This window comes from Salarias fasciatus, chromosome 12 (genome assembly GCF_902148845.1).
Source record: "Salarias fasciatus chromosome 12, fSalaFa1.1, whole genome shotgun sequence".
Lineage (NCBI taxonomy): Eukaryota > Metazoa > Chordata > Actinopteri > Blenniiformes > Blenniidae > Salarias > Salarias fasciatus.
This window is the reverse complement of record NC_043756.1, coordinates 19883516-19904910: the sequence shown is the minus strand read 5'-3', so window position 1 is coordinate 19904910 and position 21395 is coordinate 19883516. Positions and strand designations below refer to the sequence as shown.

At 42.3% G+C, this 21395-nt stretch overlaps 2 protein-coding genes across 4 annotated transcripts; both read right to left on the bottom strand.

Annotated features, from left to right (window-relative positions):
- Positions 1-98: 98 nt before the first annotated feature.
- Positions 99-2670, bottom strand: gp1bb (glycoprotein Ib platelet subunit beta). The gene is made up of 3 exons (XM_030103959.1): positions 2643-2670; positions 2298-2378; positions 99-1262 (listed from the first exon to the last, which is right to left on the bottom strand). Exons 1-3 carry the CDS (start codon positions 2653-2655, stop codon positions 610-612), a joined length of 747 nt encoding a protein of 248 aa, XP_029959819.1. The 5' UTR covers positions 2656-2670; the 3' UTR covers positions 99-609.
- Positions 2671-3693: 1023 nt separating this feature from the next.
- On the bottom strand, positions 3694-21285 carry septin5a (septin 5a). 3 transcript variants are annotated; one of them, XM_030103955.1, is made up of 12 exons: positions 21159-21285; positions 21004-21017; positions 9488-9578; positions 8351-8437; positions 8013-8136; positions 7774-7908; positions 7109-7226; positions 6884-6985; positions 5712-5808; positions 5489-5624; positions 5169-5271; positions 3694-4361 (listed from the first exon to the last, which is right to left on the bottom strand). In XM_030103955.1, the coding sequence occupies exons 1-12, from the start codon at positions 21202-21204 to the stop codon at positions 4299-4301; spliced, it is 1116 nt and encodes a 371-aa protein (XP_029959815.1). In that variant the 5' UTR covers positions 21205-21285; the 3' UTR covers positions 3694-4298. The 3 variants fall into 3 exon arrangements, with proteins under 3 accessions (XP_029959815.1, XP_029959816.1, XP_029959814.1); XM_030103956.1 differs by lacking the exons at positions 21004-21017; positions 21159-21285 and adding an exon at positions 15396-15431; XM_030103954.1 differs by lacking the exons at positions 21004-21017; positions 21159-21285 and adding an exon at positions 11292-11625.
- Positions 21286-21395: the final 110 nt, after the last annotated feature.

Genomic DNA, 21395 nt, shown 5'->3' with positions numbered 1-21395 from the left:
GGACACATTGGCTCCGTGCGCCAAACCTCGTCCTGTTTAATTTAAAAAACATGGTAAGAAAATGCAAAAAATACTTCTGAAATATGACAAAGTTATACATCACAAATTTATTTCCATACTTTTGAGTGACAACAGGCTCTGAAGCATCGTTCAATTCTCACAAATATGTGAAGACCGTACATAGAAAAAAAACTGCATCAGATATTTAGAAAGAAATATTTATTTTTTTTAAACGTATGAAATAAAGTGCTCCATTATGCTACACAGGTTTGAAGTGTTCAAACATGCCACATATACAAAACGATGAACGATACTAAAAAAAAAAATAAAAATCAAGATGACAGCAACAATTTTTCCACAAATGATATTTGGTTTTGCACTTATTGGCATCAAAAATTCACAAGCACTGTTAATAGTTATTGTTAAAAAAAAAAAAAAAAAAATTTAATCACAAAAAAAAAAAAAAAATTACAAACATTGTGATCCGGAAAACAGTAACAGAGAGTAGAGGCATTTCAATGTCTTTCTCACTATTTCTAAATCAAAAATCAGATCAGAAGACATTTGTTTCTTGGTGTGCAACTATGAAAAAAAACAGCTCTTGTCGTGTCACAGTTCCATCTCAGATAAGACGTTGCTTTCCTTATAAGAAGTGTACTCATTTTCTCTTTGATTGTCTTCGGCAGTGAAGCTCTCCTCTCTGATTCTTTTTGCTTCTTTGGCTAGCTTCTCAAATTTCCTCAGAAAGATGACAAGAGCCACCAGGAGCGCCACCTGCAGCACCACAAGCACAAGCAGAAACACCAGCGACCCAGAGGCCAGGTCACAGTACCAGTGGTGGCTGGAATTCAAAGCCTCCTCCTCTGTGATGTACACCGCCAGCCTCCCTCTGAGGCTGGGAGGAGAGCTGCAGGTGACACCCTGGTGGAAATTCAGGCCGGGGGGCTGACGTAGCAACCAGCTCCGCAGGTAGAGGATCCCGCAGTCACACACCCAGGGGTTGCCATGGAGGGAGATGGAGTGGAGGGAGGTCAGGTCATCCAGAAGCCCCCGGGGGAGGGTGGTCAGCATGTTGTTGTGGAGGAGGAGCGTGGTGGTCCCGGCGGGGAAGGTGGGGGGCAGCAAGGAGGGCGTGAGAGACCTGCTGCTGCAGTTCACCTGACTGCCATGACAGGCACAAAGGCGGGGGCACGCTAATGACCTTTGACCTTCCAAGAAGAGGAGCAGACTCAGGAACAGAAGCCCCTTCATGTCACTGATCTCTGAGGGAGAAAAGGACGATTCCAGAAGATTAATCAGGACGATCCCAGCTGTTTGTTTGTTGCTTGATGTGATAATAATGTAAGATAATGAAAACCAGTATTGCCAAAAATGAATATCAAAACTTATTTACACTGATTTTACAATATAATCCAAATATCCACAATTTACAAAACATAAACCTTTTAAATCCAAAATGACAACTGAAGTGATCACCAGTAAATATGAAGAAGTTTGTAATCAAACTATCTACACACTGAAGAATGAAACAACATTGTATTACATCTTTATTTAAATGATTGATTTGATTATTCTTTACACATATTTCAGTATAAAAATGTTAAGATCTACAGAAATGTGCAACTGTAGCTTTCGAGTTATCAAATGGCGGCCAATGAGCATCATTCTGATGATTTGATGCACTGATATTTAACAAAGTTCATCAAATCCTAAGAAAGAAAAAATTAAGATTTCAGTCCAGATCATTTGTGAAATGTTAGTTTACATGGGTTAAACTTTACATAGGTATGAGTAAGACTATGAATTTGAAAAAAAAATAATTAAACATACAGGTGCTTCATTATGACGATGTGATTATTTGTAGTCATTTTGCCCCATTAATGCTGATAATGAGACAAGAAGTGCATCGAATGACTTCATCAGTTTGGTTTCCTTAAGACAAACAATCATACCTTCTTTTATATTTGTTTTATAGAGAGGGCATCACTGTGCCACTGTGAAGTGACTGTGTGAAGGAACTTGATAAGGCAGAGGCAGTCATAACATACTTTATATTTTATGATTTTCAGCGAAACAGATCAGAAAAGAAGAATTCAAAACAAGCTTCACAAAACAGGACCTATGTTTTTGTACATTTAAAGGTTGCAGCTAATTTCACAGTTGCTGCAACTAGTATTTTTAAATATTCCACATTTAAAAGACAGAAATTACATTAAATAGTGAGTTCATTTTAATCTTATTAAAGTTGAAACTCCTGCACAAAAGAGTCTGAATATCGTCAAAGGAGAGTTATTTACCGTCGCTGCTGCGCGTCCTCAGAAGATGACTGTTAGAGGAAGAATGGTTCTTCCTACAGCTGGCACTCACAGATAAAGCAGCTGTCAAATTATGAAAACATTAACACGTCAGCTTGAGTGGTGAAAACACATCAGCATATAGCTTATCTGTGTTCCAAGAAAATTTAGTTTATATTTTCATGCTTTTGATTAAATAACAATGTAACGTTTATGTCTGAAAACATTTTCTTGCTTCTTTTTGGAATCAGTTATTTTAAACTGTTCAATATTGTTCTAACTGGTAAATAAAATTCATCTAAGGACACAGAAAGGCCTGGCCCAGATTCAAACCTGCAAACTCCCCACCTCCCCACTCCATTTCACTGAAGTGAGCTTCTCCTCTGCACAGTGACGTAGTGGTCGTCACCGTCACCTTTCAGAGAGAAAATCGCTTGTTCCAGTCTTGTCTTTCTCTATGGAGCTTGCATGTTCTCCCTGAGTTATTTTTTTCTGAGTTACTCAAGTCCAAAAATATATACAAGAAACAAGACCATTCTCTGCACTTTTCAGATGCTATAAAATCAAGTTAAACCAAGTGAGTTAAGCATCTTGTCATTAGAAATATTGAACAATTATGTAAACAACTTGTCTACATGTATTTGAATAATTGGGCTGCCAGCATCCTTGAGCAGGACGTGAAAGCTAAAAAGCACTTGAGCTAATTTTGGTGTTACATTATGCGTGTGTATTCCTCCACTGGCAGATACAGGGGAAGACTCTGCATGTGGTTCAGAGGATGAGTGGCTGCTGGAGATAAACGTGATTCCGCAGATAAGGTCCCTGACAGGCAAATGTGACGGAGGCCGTGTCGGGGTGCTCGCCGGGCTCCGCCGTCTCCAGAGAAACGACGCCGAGGCCGCCACGAGAAACAAGAGTTTATTTGTCACACCTCTGTAAATGGGACACAGGCTGAGCTCACGGCCTTCAGGCGAAATATGTACAGCTCATCAGCATCAGCAGAGTCACAAACAACCCCCCCAACACACACACACACACACACACACACACACACACACACACACTCACTCTCAAACAAGCCTGCACAACTTCCAATGAGAAGGTTTCAAAACAGAAGCACAGACACGATATTGGCTCCACATCACTGATCAAACCATCTCGCGGTGGCGACGGAGTAAACTGCACATCATGATGCATTCGATAAAAAGCACACGGCACCCAGGTATAAAGCAGTAAAAATAAACCCACATCATTTAGCGGATATGAGTAACGGTGGCATGCTTGCACATGCACCCTGCACTGCCCCGACCCTGTCGTCACGTCAGGCTCCCCATTCACAGTCAGCCACTGGCGATAAGTGCATTTTTAGCTCAGCCAGCACATTAAAAAGAGAGAGGGCTTTTTTTTTTTTTCTGACTGGCCATACCTGAAATATGTTCAATGAGGGTCATTATGAGCAAAAAAATAAACAAGAACAAAATATGGATTAATATTAGAGGAAAGCCACTGTAGAACGTTTTGAAGGACAGATCGGAGTTTTATGGACTTTAAGCTTTCTGGACGGATAAAAGGTGATATGAGAGGAGATTTAAGGAAATACACACACTCGCACAGCCCAACACACCATCGCATATTAAAAAACAATATGTTCAAATCTAATCATCACCAAAAAAACCTACATTTCTTTACAAAACATCTCGCAGCACATACCCTGAAATTATATCCAGTAAGTTTAGCAATGCAATTATAAATTAGATACACAGAATAGATTAATTCACGCATTTATAGTATATATGTTAAGACCACGGCAAGGGGATCAAAACAAAAAAACAAATAGTTCCAGAAAATTAAAAAAAAAAAAAAAAAAAAAACCTCCAGGCAGACAAACTATACAAAGCACCAAACTGAGGAGGAGAAATGTAACATTTCAGTTTGCTCGTCTGGCTGTCGTTGCAGGGGAGAAACAGCAGGTGGCGCTGCAGCACAGCTCTGATCTGACAGTCTTCACTGGTCTTTGTCATGCATCTGCTGCTGCATTTTGTTCAGCATCTCCTGCATCCTCTTCAGCTGCAGACAGAGAGGAGGATTCAGGTAAACCGTCCACAGAGGAAAGTCTGGATAGTGTATAAACATTCTGGCATGGATGAGAATATCCAATAAATATTGTTATTAAGAGCCTCCAAAACCTCCAAAACCCACCTGAATCATACTAGAATCATTTATTAAATCTATTCACAACCCATGACCTGGTGTGTTTTTTCTATTGTAATTTTATTGTAAAGAAATTTGAGTAACTAGGTTAACGATAATGTCTTCACATATTTCAGATGGGGAGAAAAAATGACAAGCGTGTTCATACATCATGTTTATTAGATGCTGTAATGTCATAGCATATTGTACAGTATTGTGTTGTATCATACCCAACATCTTATATATCATGTCGTGTCATGTCGTATTATGTCTTGGACTATTTCATCTCATCATGTTGTATCATGTTTCATCACATTGTGCCTTGTAGCGTCTTATTGTGTCAATTGTAATGTTCATGTGTTATCATTCCCATAATATGTCATAAGGTTTTGTGTAGTTGCTTCAAGTAAGCACACAATATATCAATGATAATACGTTCTTTTTCCAAACAGTGTATTATTGAATCATTTAGCATCATACTGCAGGGCTGTGTTGGCTCATATCTTACCTGATATCACACTGTGTTAGGACATTTCAGGTTCTTTCATGACATATTGATATGATGTTGTGCTCGACAATATCAAAGTGTGATCATCTATTGCATGACACAGATTGTCCATATATATGGCAATAAATGAAACCAGCCCTCTGACTCATCCAACAGACATTGAAGCTGCTCTTTACCTCCTCGTCTTTCATTTTGATCAGCTTCTCTGTTTCAACGTCAGGAGTGGACAGCGGCAGAATGGGGATGGGACTCTCCATTCGGTTATCTTGAGCCAGTTTACTGAGACACAGAGAGGGGAGGGGGGGGGGGGGGGGGGGGGGGGGGGGGGGGTGTAAGAGGACAAGAGGCAAGCCAGGTGCAGCTGTACTGAAATCTACAAACACCAGCTATCTTTAATGTTTATAAAATATATTCCCACAATGTCGATTTTCACCACACTTTCTCATACGCACACACACACACACACACACACACACACACACACACACCCAGATACCTGGTCATCTCCTGTATGCACTGCGCTCTGTAGTTTTCATAGTGGACGTCACAGGTTACGTCTTTGAGGTCGTGCATGTGGGAGCGGATCAGCATGTTCCTCAGTTTGACGAAATCACAGTGCGACTGGTTTTCAACTACGCAACAGAGGATTCCATTAAAACCTCATCGCACTGCATGTGTCAAGTCTACCTTTGAGATAACAACAGGATGATTAAAAGTACCTTCGACAATCCCCCAGGGGTAGAGTCTGCCTCTCACTCTCTGTCCTCGCGCCTCCACCACCGTGTTGCTGCCAATCACAGCGAACGGAGTGCACTCCTGCGCACGGAGACACAACAACAGGCTGCAGGTTCAAACCCGGTGTGCTCAGAGAAAGCTGAGTGAGCACACGTGCATATTCACAGAGGAGAACGGAGCAAAAGGAAGTTTTATGTACTCAAGTTTAAGGACAGCTGTCTTCAAGATTTATGCATCAAATTCAGTACAAAGAGGGTATTTTTTTCAATAAACTTCAAAAGATATAATTCGGTAATCCTTTCTGCTTGAGCAACACTTTGCGGCGCATGAGCTTGGTCATGTTTAAAGTCTTCATATAAAACTTTTAAGTACGTAATGGGAACTTCTTTTTAAACTGAGCACTCAAGGCCTTATTTGAAGAAAAAAAAAAGTTCCTGTAAAACCTGAAAGACACAAAACAGATGCTGATTTTTGTGCAGATAAGTTGCCGCCAACCCCTTGAGATTAGGCTGTTGAGAAGAGGTTCCCGAAAACTGTGGAAAAGCCCCTAAAACGGCCTCACAGGGAGGTCTGTGGATCCTTCTTTTTTTTTTGCAATACCAAACATTTTTACATTTTCAATCAAACCAAAACCCAAAAAATTGAAACAGATGATTTACACCGATCTAACTGAATATATAAGTTAATAAAGCAGATTTGAAAAAGAAAGCCCCCGACTGCAGTGCCAAAATTCACTTATTATCATTGTAGCTTCTTCTGGTGTATAATGACTTTTTGTCCCCAGTCATCCAAGAATGATGAATGGTGTTGATGTTTGAGGTTGAGGAGGACAATGACAAAGAGTTCAAACCTCTGGAAAAAAAAATAAAAGGTTGACCTAAGAAGACCGAAATCTTGCTGGAAGGGACTTTTCCTCCTTTTAAAGACAAACGTTGAAAGGGTGAAATGATTCAGTGAAAACATTTCTGTAACAATGTAACTGCTGTGACCTTTAAACATTCTGAGGAAAAATATTTGCCACATATTTACAGATAAATGACACAACGTGTCTTCTCCATTTAACCCATTGGACGCAGAAGCATTCAGAGGTTGAGGGCTGTTTAATAAACCATCATGGCTTCCTGATCCTCGCTGGTATCTGAAGGCCCAAACTCACCTTCAGCTCTTTGTCCAGCTGTTTAAACTCTTCATCCTCATCGGAGTCACACTCAGGGAACTGGTACACTTTGATCCCGAATTTGTCAATTTCCTCTCGTATCTACAAGCAAGCAGTCACACACACACACACACACACACACACAAAACATAGATTAGTCTGCAGTCGACGGCCTATAAATAAACAATCTTGAAGTCTCTGGGGAGCTGCGGGTTTTAAACTCACTCTGTCTTTGAGCTTTTTTATCTCATTGGGCGTGAGGCAGTCAGCTTTAGCGATGAGTGGGATTATGTTGACTTTTTCATGCAGAGCTTTCATGAACTCCACATCCACCGGACGAAGCCTGGGAAGAGAAATCCAGAGCGGTGAGGAGACTTGAAGAAAGGGTAGGTCAGGGATGTCAGAGACACTTGCTTTAAATGTCATCCCTTTTTTTACATACCGAGTGCTTGTAATGAGTCAAATGCCCTCAAGAATTAAAGAGAAAATCAGCCATATGTGGCAACTGCAGGCTTGTGATAAATGAATCATTTCACTCATACAGACTGCATTCTTTAACAAAGATCTTGCTAAAGGTGGCGGGAAAGTTGCACAATCGCAGCAAAGAATGTGCAACTGAACCTTCCCGTCTAGCTCCACCCACCAGGAGAACAGCAGCAGGAGCTACAGCCCAGTGTGTATGTAAGTGCTCTGGAGGAACGGCTTCGCTGGGATCCATTCTCAATAGAAGGAAATGGGAATTTTCTTTTTACATACATGAAAAATTGTGCTTGATCTTCCTGTTACCCCAAATTAAAGCTACAATGTACAGTTTATATGCATGTGCATGTGCATGTGCATGTGCATGTGCATGTGCATGTGCATGTGTGTGTGTGTGGGGGGGTTATTACCCATGGCCAAATGGAGGGATGAAGTAGAGGCAGCAGTGGACTCTGTTGTCCTGGATGTTCTTTCTGTTCAGACCGCTCTCATCTCTGAAGTACTGCTCAAACTGCTGGTCTATGTAGTCTGTGATCGGCTTCCAGCTGACACACACACACACACACACACACACACACACGCGGGCATTAATGTTCGGTTCGCTGTGAGTTTGAGCAAAGAGAATAAATAGGAGACACTTCCAGCTCACCACTCGTTGTTGTTGACGGCGTCTCCAAACCCCGGCGTGTCGACAATGGTGAGTTTGAGCTTCACTCCTTTCTCCTCGATGTCTACAGTGTGTTTGATGATCTCCACAGTTTGGTTGATGCGCTCTGTAAAACGTCCAAAGAAAGAAATTAGTTCCATCCATCACCTGTATTGCTCATCCTCTTTCAAGTAAACTCATCTAAACTTAAAATAATGAAATAATTATACAAATCTGGCCCATCTAATAAGACAATTTTTGCATTCAAGAGTCATAATTCAGTAATCAATAGCTGTGCATTCAATATTCCGATAATGTTTTTATAGACAATAATGACTCACCTTCAGCATTCAGTAATTTTCTGTCTTTGTAGAGATCTGTGAGGAAGAGGCTGTTGACCAAAGTGGATTTTCCCATTCCAGACTCTCCTGGAGACACGGAAATATTCATTGCAGGTTACTGACATGAAAAAACAAACAAACAAAAAAACAAACAAACAAATAAACCTAGGAGTCATTCTGTTAGAAATACTTGAGCCAGTAAATTACCTCAGTAGGTAGGATCCTGGTGGTCAATCGAGGTGGTGTTATAAATCGGTATGAGGCTAAGAGCTTTTCCTCGTCAATGTTATCAGCCAGAAAACTAATCTCACAATCTTGGAAATCTTTAAGGGCCCCTAAATTCAAAATGTGGCTTAGGGCGTCTGGGGTTGTATTATATCTGGAGATAATCAGGTACATTATGTCTGCTGAAGAAGAAGTCTTCTTTAAAATCTGGCAGTTCTCTTCATTTTATTCTTTGGAAACTGACCTTATGCTGATCTGTCACTGTGTTTTTATCTTTGTCCAACATCCTGTTTGGAACAAGTTAAAAACCCCTAAAAAAAATCTACTGTTTTGTATAATTCCACCAAGTATTGTGAATATGCATCAATTTCTCCATCACGAAAACAGTGGAAATAAATACACAAAGAAATGCTTGATCTAAACGAATGCAGCGCTGCAGTGCTGCCTTCAGGGAACATGATTTGGTAAAGTTTATAGCGCAACTGCTGTAGAGAAACATGTTTTGGCGTTTGTGGCAGATGAAAATGACAGTAAATCAAAGTCAAACCTAATGTCAGACTTAATGTTTTATTAAGAATTTATGTAATGAATGCAATATGATGATGCTGACAAAAAAAATGAAAGACCATGATACATTTCAAAAGCCAAAGCAACCTGCCAGTTTCAGGTTGTGCATTTTGTACTTACTAAATAAAAACCTGTTCTATAATCACTATAGTCTTGTGATTAAAGTTGTCTCAATAAACTTAAAAACAAATGTATTGATCCCCAGTGAGTGTGAAGCTCATGAACACCTCCCCTAAACAGGCGAGGTAAAACTGGTGAAAGGAAGATTTATTTTACTGCTGCGGGAACTGCAAGCTAAGAATAAATGAGTTAAGATCAAGTGTCTGTCCTCAGTCAGAGACCGACCTGCCACCATCAGTGTGAAGTCGAAGCCTTTCTTCACAGACTTCCGGTGGACCTGGTTCGGCAGCGTAGCAAATCCCACATACTGTTTCTCCTGAAAGAAAAGAAAAACAGACAGGGATAAGGCTCAGTGCTCAATCCAAGTTTGTGAAAAGTCCCATTAATGTCCACCTGCAAGGCACAATGGATGATCAAATTTGATAATAAACAAGTCAAGCTGAATATTTTGTACACCGCCTTAACAAAAATGCAGTGATTCAGTAATGGTAATCAACACAAATTTAATGTTCAACACAGTGTGTGGGAGTGCTTGGGATTTGTAAATAGTTTTAGACAGCTTGGTCGTATGGGAAAAAAACAATTCTCTGATCTGACAAACAGATATAGCTGAAAAAGATCACACTCCAAACCTTTTTCACTAGATGTAACAGAAAGGTCTCATTGACTAAAGTTGGCTGAAAAATTACAGAATCTCATATCATGAAAGAGTTAGTTGTTAAACTGGAAGCTGGGAGTTACGGCGGGGTATTTGAACTTGACACTCTGCCATTAAAATGTGCTCAAGCCGATGCCAACTGAAGCAGGGTGCAGAGCAGAAAGCAGGGGGACAGACCCCCCCATTCATGTGTGATTTAGAGCTAATTTAGGATCATCTAAAACACATGTTCTGGATTATGGAAAGGAGCTGTAGTGCTCTATTGTGTGATTGATGTAATATGCGGCACGTTTCCTCCATCATATCAGATTTATTTCCTTCCTGGAGAAATTTTACCTGCTGAATTGAAACCTCAATAATAACAAACAAGGCTGAACTGACTGGACAGACATGATGATCCAGAAATCAAACACACACACACACTTTAAATTGAAGCCCAAATAAGTCATCTATTAAACTTATTTTCAAGCTGTTTTATGTATGACTTGAAGCTACTTTACAAAAATCTGTTTGCTGTAATAACAGAAGTTTTTCCGTTGCTCAGCTGACTAATTGTTTCAGCTTTGTACACCCAAAAACTGGCTTCGCCAAAAATAGCAGCAAACACCAAATAACTGTAAAAGAGCCCTGAGGATTTTGGGGTCTGGCAGCGTCTGCTGTAATAAAACAACCACAACAGACAGGCGGCGATCTATAACACAGAAAATCTACATCTGCGTGGAAAAACACGTGCGCGGCATTCCTCTCCGAGCAGCTGAGAATAACCGACGCCTCAGACTTTCCACCGAATCTCGCACAGAGGACACCAGTTAGGACTGCAGCGCCGCTCCATCTGCATCTGGCAGGACATCACCCTCACCCTCCACCGCTACACACGGACATGTGTAGATATAAATACACACTCGAGGCCGGCGGAGAGCTTCCACACACGGACAGAAGTTACATTCAACAGAGCTGAAAAGCTCTATGTGAAACTCTGTAAACACAGCAGCCAAGCACACAGTCAGCGTCCCGATACGCTGTCATAACTTGTCACAGGCATTTCCGATTGCCCCTTAGGGAGGGAGCTTTTCATTTATGAAAACACACACACATACATACACAAAAAAAGAGTGAAGTCTGCACTCTGCAGAAGCGCCTGAGTTGAACTGAAGTGTGATCTCAGCAGTAATCTGACACTGTGTGACAAGAAGAGAAATGGAGAGAAACGGCAAAAAGATGCTGGCAGAGAGTCTCGGAGAGGAGCCAGGACCTCCTCTGGACGTATTTTCAAACTAATCCTAAACTCTCTGACATTACGGTCATTCTGTCTGCTAAAGTCAGCAATATCTGTTCACTTGTGCCGATTCGAGCTTTTCCTGCCATCGTTACCTTCTGTCTGGCCGTTCTCACTCTCGGGCACAGCAGCCGTTCCACCAGTTTTTCCTGCAGCATGATGGCATCCATCCTAAACCGCAATGATGCTGACGGACCGAAATAGCCACGGGTCCCAGAAAGTTCAAAAACAGCCCAGCAGTGGAAGAAAAGAAAAAGCAAATCTGAAGACTCTTGATAAAAAAATGTCTCCGGCACACGTCTCTCCAGCCTGTGCTCTCCTTCGGCTTGTTGTTTTTTCCGTTCTCTTTGCGTTATCTCTTCCTTTCCTGTGCCTACAGTGCTCCAGCTGTCCCTGTTCAGACAGGTATGGAGGAATTCTCACTGGGAGAGGGAGGGGAATGGAGGGAAGGAGCAAGAAAGAGGTGGCAATTTGAGGGAGGAAACAAGGGAGGGATGGAAGAAGCAAAGGTCTAAAAGAAACTCATTCATTCAGCTGGTATTCCCTCCCCCAGCTCCCACTGCCGAAAAGTAAATCTCCACGCTCAGAGAAGTAACCGCCAGCTTACTTTTACAAAAAACCCGACATACACAGAGCTGACGGAGAGAAAGTGAAGCTCGCTCAGACTTATGAGGACCTGTTTGAACTTGACAGTGACAAAAGCTGCAATGTAAACAAAAGACAGGGACAGGAGGGCTGCAGGCACAGGCCTGTGCAGAGACACCGTCCGACCATCAAGTCAAAAACATGTCAATCAGTGTCTGCAGAGAACATCGTGCACGTATGAGCTGACCCCTGCCTTCACACTGAGCCAGCAGGTCGATGCTTATTCTGAACCTGAGGCAGCAATAAACACCAATGAAGAGCAAAAATATATCATGACAAAGTGAATAATTATAAGTGTTTTGCTTTAGTTGGCTGAACAAAATGTAGATCATTTTAATGGAAGAGAGATCATCCATCCCCAATCTAGCAAGAAATCAGAGGAGTCAAATGATGATTAACAGAGAAAGAGATGCGGTGTATATTGGGAATAGTTGCATTTCAGTCAAATATTTGTTCATTTGACTTCTTTAGGTCAGATTTAAATCATGTGAAAAAGCTCCAGTCCAACTCTTTCCTTTTCATCCGCTCTCTTGGACTGGAAACAAGGACAACACAGTCTCTGATCATCACTGTCACTGTCAGGCAGTTTCAACATGACAGTGGATTTCACGTGCGTAGTTTTTAACGTTCAAAGTTTTTGATTGAACTTCTTTAAAATAGTTTGTCATTCAAACGTGACACTATTTGACGTTATTCAGCCATTTCTGTTGCATTTCTCTGATTATAGCCATGATGTAATGTTCAGCCGAAAGACATTCCGCAAGTGTGCGCACCGCAGGAGTGGGCAGGAGGAATTGTGTGGTTACAAACTGCTGCTGCAGACAGAAATGAAGAGGATGTAAAGTAAATCAGCCCAACAGTCGTCTGGTTCGGGCACCAGGGTGTGTGTTTGTGCGTGGAGGTGTAGGAGGTGGACTTCATGGCAGAGGTTAGACTTGAATGATTCCAGATGTGACAGCAGTGTGTATGTGTGTGTGTGTGTGTGTGTGTGTGTGTGTGTGTGTGTGTGTGTGTGTGTGTGTGTGTGTGTGTGTGTGTACATCAGATGGGTGTGTCAGGCTCTAACATGGTGTGGGCAGCACAGCTCGATCGCTCTTTGAAATAAAGCAACTGGACCGTTGTTTTTTTTTTCCTTTTCTTTCTCTCGGAGGCGGGCACGCCTCGGGGCGATGCCACGTACGGGATGTGAGGGCTGCACTCCACGCCACAGGAGGGAGACAGAGGACTCCAGACCAGCTAAAGCTTTATGATCTCTGTGTGTGTGTGTGTGTGTGTGTGTGTGTGTGTGTGTGTGTGTGTGTGTGTGTGTGTGTGTGTGTGTAAAACATGGAAAACACTTAGAGGTTCAATGTGAATATAGAAGAAAGGAGCAGATGTCTTCTAATGGTCTGACAATAGTCCTCCGGCTCCGCCCCCACTGCCAGGCCTTCTCAGTAACCAGCTGTCCCCCCCCCCCCCCCCCACACACACACACACACACGTCTATTGTCACCAAAGAGTGCCTTGTCGTAGTAGATGGAGGCCGCAGGAGGCTTCACCTGCTCTGACGTGAACATTAGATTTCTGAATGCAACTCTCAGAATGCACACAAACTCCTGCTTCAAACGCTCAAACAGAGCAGAGACTCTAAACATCTTAGCAAACCAAATGCAGACAGACTCACATCAGGACTGAAGGACGCTGCTTTTAGTTCCCACATCAAGAATCACTCCTCTAAGCTGCTCAGAGAAATGTGAAATGGGCTCCAAGAGAAGTACTTAGAGATTTTCTAAATCCTTCACACTTAACTCGGGACTGATGATGAACATCGTCTTCAGATCAGTCGTTACAGTGCAGAACATTTCTGCCTGCTTTCCCTCTTTTCTAGAGTTTCTAGTTTACATATGATCAGAAAACTGAGAAAATCTAAAGATGCAAACTTTCATGATTTGTGTCAGTGTTTGAAGTGGATGATGTGTTTGTTAATTGCTGTCAATCAATTTCCCAGAGGAAAAACATAACACTAACCCTAACCTTTGACCTTTCATATACTTGATGCCATTTTAACTTACAAACAATGAGTATCTTTTCTGTCTTTTTCATCTTCAAAACTGTGTTTGACCTCTATAAATGGCAAAAATAAATCGTTTGTGTTTTGTGGTCTGGTTTTAACAGCTCAACAGACGGAAATTCATGCTGCCTGAGCTTCTGCTTTTGACTCCACCACAGAGCGTCGCTTCTCAATGAGACAAACTCGTGGCTCCTTCACTGTCAGAACATCATTTCCGAGTCTAAAAGCAACTTGAATGTTTGCCGCTTGCACTGAATGCTTTTTAAAGGCAGAGATCCAGAGATCAGCCACTCGATCAGCAGGCGGCGCTCAGCGTCGTCCTTTCACTCGCACAAAGTTGTGTCTTTAAAGGAAGCGACTCTGAAAGGAAAACAGCGGCGGTTCCACTGAGAGGGTACAAACACAAACACATCGCACAGCAAACCATCATTCCCCGCTGCAGGGCTCTTTCAAGAAGAGGCAGCCATGTACGGATATCAGGCACCGCAACATAGACACAGAAGTCTGTGAAATATTTTCTTTGCCATAAAAAAACTCGACTATTGATCCCCAAAGCTGATCAGTGTTCAAATCCCTAAAAAACTAATTGTGTCTCTATGACAATAATTCTCAAAGTTCTCCATTCATACTGTACATCTCGATTCTACACGTTTGAATAAATGACTTCACATTCAATTCTCGGATGAGGCGTCCATAATAAGCAGGGCGATGGCTCCCTGCAGCCGGAACCACAGCTTTAGAGGAAAATAAATGAGTTCCAAGGCCGCCGTAGGTTCTCCTGCTTTCTTGGAAGATAACAGCAGCTGCATTCAGGTGGCTGCAATTTGCAAAGACACAACTGAAAGCCAGCAGATGCTCTGTTAATAGCTCCCCTACTACTGAAAAGCCCTTTGAAAGCTGTATTCATTATTTATGAAGCGTTATTTATAATTAACATGCACAGGTCAGTGCAGTGTGTTTGACTGTATGAGAAATTTTATATGAGATTATTTCTTTTAAATAGTCATTTCCAACTTTTACTACTTGAATATATACAATAATAAATTACAGGGTTTTTCTCAATTTGTTCAAAACATGCATGCAGAAGTTTAAAACATTGTTTTCAGAGCAATTTTGTTGTGAGACAGAATAACATCACATGATTGCAGCAATGTAATCCTCACACTTTCTTGGAAACTACTGACAAAGGAATAAGGTTTAATCATTAGTCCCCAAATCTGGAAGAAATTTCACTTAGGCTATTGCATTTCACTCTTTTTTTTCACTGACAGACGATTTAATTCAAATTTGAAACAAGGTGTTAATAGAGACACAAGAACTGGATAAAACAAATAAACCAACAAAGCCTTTATGTGTTTGTAGCATATATCAAATCAAATTCATCCACAAGTTGATGAAAAAAGTCAGAGGGAGCTTGATGGAGAAACCACTTTAGAAAGCATCGCAGCCATCCAGAGAAATCCATAAAAATAGAAATCTGCTCAACTTCAACCAGGAAACTCACCATAATCTTGCAAGTCAGTAATGATCAGTCCCGGCGATAACCACGCTTCAAACTGAGTTTGTGCTCCCGGCTCGGAGCGGTGACCTTTACCAATAACCTCTCTGCATCTCCGCACCGTCCCTTCCACACTTTCACACCATTAACCTTCAATGCTTCCCCTGACTGGCTGCTTGACGGTGGCACAGAGACTCAGAGATAAGTTTAGGAAGGAGGGGGTGAGGGGAGGAAGAAAACAACGTCGAGATGGACCCGCCGATGTTTTGTCTCCGTGGAGATGCAGAGGCCTGCGGGCGCTCGCCTCTTTAACATGCAAATCTGACAGCATGTAATTGCTCGGGCAGCGATAAAGTTGCGCCGCTGAAGGACACTTGGCCTTCAGCTGTCCGGCGCTAGCGTCTGCCCACTCGGAGACAAACGGGGCTCGTGGGAGCCGATCTTAATGCTGTCAGGTTGAGAAAGCAATGGAGGCTGGAAGTTGTGTAAAACAATACAGGAACTCCTGATACTTCTCTAATTTTAACTGAGAAATTCCTTCTTCTGGTCATCATCGGTCTTTTTTTTTGTTGCTGTATCTGCTCTGATCGACAAATAAGAAAACCTGAAATTCAACATGGATTTATTCATTTAGTGGATCTCTAAAATATACTTAATCTGACACTGCTGATCACATGATACACTCAATGTTTCTAAAGCAAAAGATTGAATGAACCATACACTGAGTTTGATTATTCATTTGTTGTTTCAAAGGTGAAAAAACTCAACAAAACGAACAAATAATTTCATGGTTTCATAACGTTTTCATAACCCGAATGTGACGTTACAGTACGTTAAAAGGGTTTTCTTGTTTGTCACTCTGAAAACGGATATAAAAAAATAATCATAAATCTCTTCTGATATTTCATTGGATTACTGGTTGAACTGCCTCTGTTCCCAAAGAATTCATAATCCCAAACATTTCCAGGTCAACCAAATATCCAAGCAGGTTTTAGTCAAAGACTTGAGCTGTCTGGCTCAGCCTGCAGCGACTTTCCAAAAGCTTTTCTGAAACCCTGTCCAGGTCGCATTAGCACTCAGCCCCGGAGCGCGGGAGGAGGAGGAGGAGGAGGAGGAGGAGGAGGAGGAGGTGAGTTGTTTCAGGTGCAAGACGACGGCATGAACTCCACCACATCACAGGCAAGACACGAATGTTTGCAGCATGACAAAAACAGAAAGTATGTGAACAAGAACATGCTGCAGGGCAACGTCTCAACATCATTCAACGTCTTGACTCTCTGAAAGTGGGCTTCAGTCTGCTGGGGCAGGGACGGCGTCGTCCACATGATAAGCAAGTTTATTTACCCAGTGAAAACCCATCTGAACAACGGCAACTACCGAGTGAAAATAAAAGGCCCGAAAACTCTGATAGCCAGGCGAATCATGCTGTTATGTAATGGAGGCGTGAATTCTTACGTAGTTCCTGTCTCAGCAGCCTTCTGGCATGTCAGTTTTCAGTATTTAGCCCTTGAAGTGGTTCAGTTACACACATTTCCCTACAGATCCTGAAATGAATTTACAATAAAAAAGCAATACATAAATAATATTTCATCAAATTTTTCATTTTAGATCAATATCTAATCATTATAATAATAATAGCCCCACAGTTAGTTTAGCTCGGCATTAGATCAGGAGGAACAGGCTTCCTCTGGCTAAAACCTACCAGGACCGTGCTAATTAAGTCATTAAAGCCAGATTGTTAAATTCCCACTAAATGTGCCAACATACTGATTTCCCATGTTGTTGTTTTTTTTTAGCTCAGAAGAATTTTGAGCTGGTGGTCTGCCAACACTCATTATGGCACATAATCCCATTAAAACAGGGATTGTTGTTTTTACGCCTCACGTGGAAGATATGCTGTGTAAAGTAAATTACTCTGACTTGAACAATTCTCCCATTTTCGTTCTTAGACTAATCTAAACTGCTTTCAACTATAAACCATTTCGTTTTTTTTCTGTTTTGGTAAAGATCAGCTCCTTTCTCCAACTTTTTTTCTGCTGAAGAGCAAAAGCAGCAGGGGGTTAAAACTCCTCTGTTTGGATGTCGCGCCCAAGCCCTCGGGAAAACGCCGGCTCCTGCTCCACAGCTGCTGCGGACCAGGAGCCGGCGAGGGTCCATCTGTGGCACTGAGGGTGTGTTTGGAGACAGAGGGAGAGATTGATGGAGGGACCGGGAGGTGGAGAGCCGAAGCGAAGCAGCACACGTGCACTGATGCAGATTCATCTGACTCCGGGAAACAGCAAGCAAAAACGCGGCGGCTGGGGATCTGATGTCCTGGACAGAGACGACAGCAGGACGGGAAAATATGGACATAAAGAAAGACCTCTCAGTGGTACCAACATCCACGGCTACATCCTGTCACCGTCTATAGATCTTAGTGAATCTGACTTCTGAAACATAGAGCAGACCACTTCTTAATTTAATTTTCTGGAGCTTTTTTGTCTTGTGCATCCATTTCTTTGTCATGATTTAATAAAAGCATAAAAAAGTCCAAAATCTCTCAAATGAACACAAGACGGCTTTAAGACTTTTAAAAGGATCTGTATGTATGCATGTATGCATTTTTATTCTGACTATAAAATCCTATGCATAACAGCGACTTTTGACATTTTTTTGTTAGCAGCTGCGATAAAATGAAACTTTAAGAAAGAAGCATTGATAATAAATTATAGTTTTACATCAAAAAAATGAACTGATTGGCTGAAAAATGCAAATCTAAAACTTTGAAACTTCACATTATGGGAATTCACAATTTATGATTTCAAAAGTATGAGGTAAATTGCACTTATTTACTCAAAGACACTTTTCATTAATAGTGACGTCAATACTGTGTTTGTAATTTGTCAGTTCCACATGGGCTTATTTCTAAAGCTAAGAATGATTGTGAAAAATTTTAGGCTGCAATTACTCTGAAATATCAATGATGCTTTACTGTCGTTTCATAGTATTAACTAGGATTTGTGGCATTCAGTGAAAACTTTGAAATGAGGTCAGAAAAAGACCCAGTGACACTTATTTATATTGTTATTTTGAAAGCTGTTTTTCTTTTTCAGATGACTGTATCAACAGTGGAACGCTCTGACGGAGTGTCATCCCAGCTGACTGCCGTTCAAACTGTGAGGCAATTTTCTGTTTTGGGTTGAAGTGTGAAATTTTCAATAAAATACACAGCGAACATCCACCCACACTCAGAATAATCACCACATGGGATTGTGGGTAGGTCAGATGGCGTCGTCCACTCCCTCATACTGTCGAAGTGATGAAAGCAGATTAAAAATAAAAAGACTGTTTCCTGGCAACGCAGCGCCACGGCTGAGGAGGTGATGGGAGCGTGGAGATGAGGAGGAGAGGGGAGGGGCCTGCTGCGAAAACATTGACACGGGATTGATTATCATTTATGAATCTTTCAGCAGCAATGAGCTCAGCATGAAGTCACCACTGAGGCTGATTGTTATTACTACGATTCCCATCTCTTCCTCTTTCTAATCCTCCTCCTCCTCCTCCTCCGCTGCCTGGTTATTCCAAATATGAGATATATTTTTCTCAAATGGGGTCAGATGGAGCCGAGCATGTGGGAGGAAAAAGTGAGTGACAGCCAACAGCGAAAACTCACAAGGTGTAAGAAGTGTGTAGTATTCTGAGCAGGAGTGAATCACCGCAGGTTCAGAAGTGGATGAATGACTCCACATTCAGCGGCTTTGATCGCTATCCGTCGCTGAAGTGCACGCCGCATTGAAGAAATCACATTAACCTTGATTTTGCTGATAATTAGTGTCACCGCTGCTCATGCTGTTAACGTGGAAACACTGAACTGACTGTACCGCTGCATTCTGGGAGAAAGTGATCATGTGTGTAACCTGTTCTGCATTAGTTTACCTGCTTTTCTTGATGCTTTTTAATTTTGTCCTAAAGTCCAAATACACACATTTGCGACTTTAACTTGTCCGATTTGTGAGTGTTGTTGTCTGTCTCTATATTTTCCCTGTGATGGATCACATCCTGCCTGATTCAGCTGGGATCCACTCCAGCATGTTGTGGCCTGCAGTCTGATAAAGTGGTAGACAAGATGAATGGATGGAAGTCATACAGCTGATAAGCTGTAATAAATAGTCGCAATCATTTAAATTCCCTCTCAATAAAGAGTTATGAAATTTGAACCTGATGTCATACTGTAAGTTATTGGTGAAATAACTCTAAATTTTAAGTCAGGTCCGTAATGAGAGCGAGCTTAATGCACATTTTTAAATGCAGAACCTTTAAACTCAACTTATCTTGAAAAGGTGATTTGAGTGTGAAATAAACTTTTTCTTATCAAATTTCAATTACAAATGAAAGCTGATTAAGCAGAAGAATTTAAGATGCATCTTGACAATTAAAAAAATCCTGAACGTAAAACGTAGAATAGTACCGTAAGTCATCTTAAGACGACTTCAGCTGTTTCCGGTGTGCACAAGCCACCAGCTCCATCACGAAGAGACACAATTTACACAATTTACTGTTGTCAATTACAGCCAGATTACCCAGAGAACAACACAAGAACAGGAGAATGCAAACTGAAAAGCCCTGACCTGAAATTGAAAGTACACCACTGTGATGCTTTCATTCAACCACCGTGACACACCCCCATCTCTGAGACTATCAGGTTGTCAAAGTGAACAGTCTATAATAGTCCCATTCATGAATATTCAGTGAGCAGGACACTATTTTTGTTGTGCTGTGTCATTTCTGAGAGCTCTGACATTGACCTGGATGTATTGCTGATGAACAGCTAGTGTTCATTAATTCCAGTTGTACGCTGAAGTCGATATGTTGCTGTTATGTATTTCAGCTTTTCCATCAGATATCATCTATCTTTCTCATGTCGGCCATGAAATGAGCAGACTCTCTGACTGATGGTGTTTGAGGCTAACTGAATCATCAAGGCCAACACACATGCACGCGCACACACACACACACATATACTGTGCTGTCATGTGACACGATGCTCAGAGGAAGATGGGGGAGGAGGAAAGCCCCAGGTCATCAGAGACCAGACCTCCTCTGCAGGCTCGTGGGGCAGATGTGTTTCTCAGCAGAACAATGGTCATGGGGGGCTCAGTGGAGGCAGCCAGCAGCAGGAGCAGGGGCTAAGACCAGGAGATGAGCTGATGCAACGCTGACAACTGGGTCAGTGACTCGGTGTGCTCGGATAATCGCTAATAAACGTGCAGGCTGCGCAGAGTCACGGAGCAGGGGATGGAGAGGAGGAGAGGAGGAGAGAGGAGGAGAGAGGAGGATGCTGCTGCTCTGGGTACCATGTTGGGCCGTTCGCCTCTTGCGGGCCCGACATGCTCCACTTACTAAAAATGAAGCCCTCGCCACCCCACCCACTCGTGATTGTCAGTCTTGTGATGGCATGGCCCAATGGAAGAAAAAAAAAGAAATGTAAAATAATGTGAAAGGTGAAGCTGCTGCTCCTCCTGCTGCTGCGATAACCGAGGTTGCAAAATATACGAAGCTATGGAGTCATAAATTATTTTCAACATGTTAAGGGCATCTATTGAGAGAATAAAAGGCATTAAATGACGGTTCCTACCTCCGTGCTGTCCTCTATTGGCCATCACGGGATGGATGAGAGGGGGGCGCAGGTGCAGGGATGCGGAGCGACGCCCAGGAGACACAAACATGCAGCGGTCAGTGTACTGATCCTCCGGAAGGGAGAAAGAATCACTGATGGTGGCAGGAGCTCACCTGTTTTCACCGGGATCCGGCTTTTGTACCTGATGTTGCTCGTCATGTTTGACCGCTCTTCCACCGAAACGACGGCACACAGACAGCGGCCCCCTCGCCTCGCCTCGCCTCCAAACCCCCGGACGGACAGCAGGGGGCGGGCTGAGAGGAGGGTCAGAGCCCGCCTCCTGCGGAGCCTCAGCCAATCACAGCACGGAGAGGGAGAGGGGGGCGGGCTGAGGAGCGGCACAGAGCCCG

Excerpts from the sequence above, each read along its gene's own strand:
- gp1bb (XM_030103959.1), bottom strand. Across the intron at positions 1,263-2,297 it reads GAGGACGCGCAGCAGCGACG|AGATCAGTGACATGAAGGGG; the intron begins GTAAATAACTCT and ends TTTCTCCCTCAG.
- septin5a (XM_030103954.1), bottom strand. The coding sequence starts at position 11,366 with ATGGATGCCATCATGCTGCAGGAAAAACTGGTGGAACGGCTGCTGTGC. Across the intron at positions 8,438-9,487 it reads CTTCACACTGATGGTGGCAG|GAGAGTCTGGAATGGGAAAA; the intron begins GTCGGTCTCTGA and ends CCGTGTCTCCAG. Across the intron at positions 6,986-7,108 it reads TAAAAAAGCTCAAAGACAGA|ATACGAGAGGAAATTGACAA; the intron begins GTGAGTTTAAAA and ends GCTTGCTTGTAG.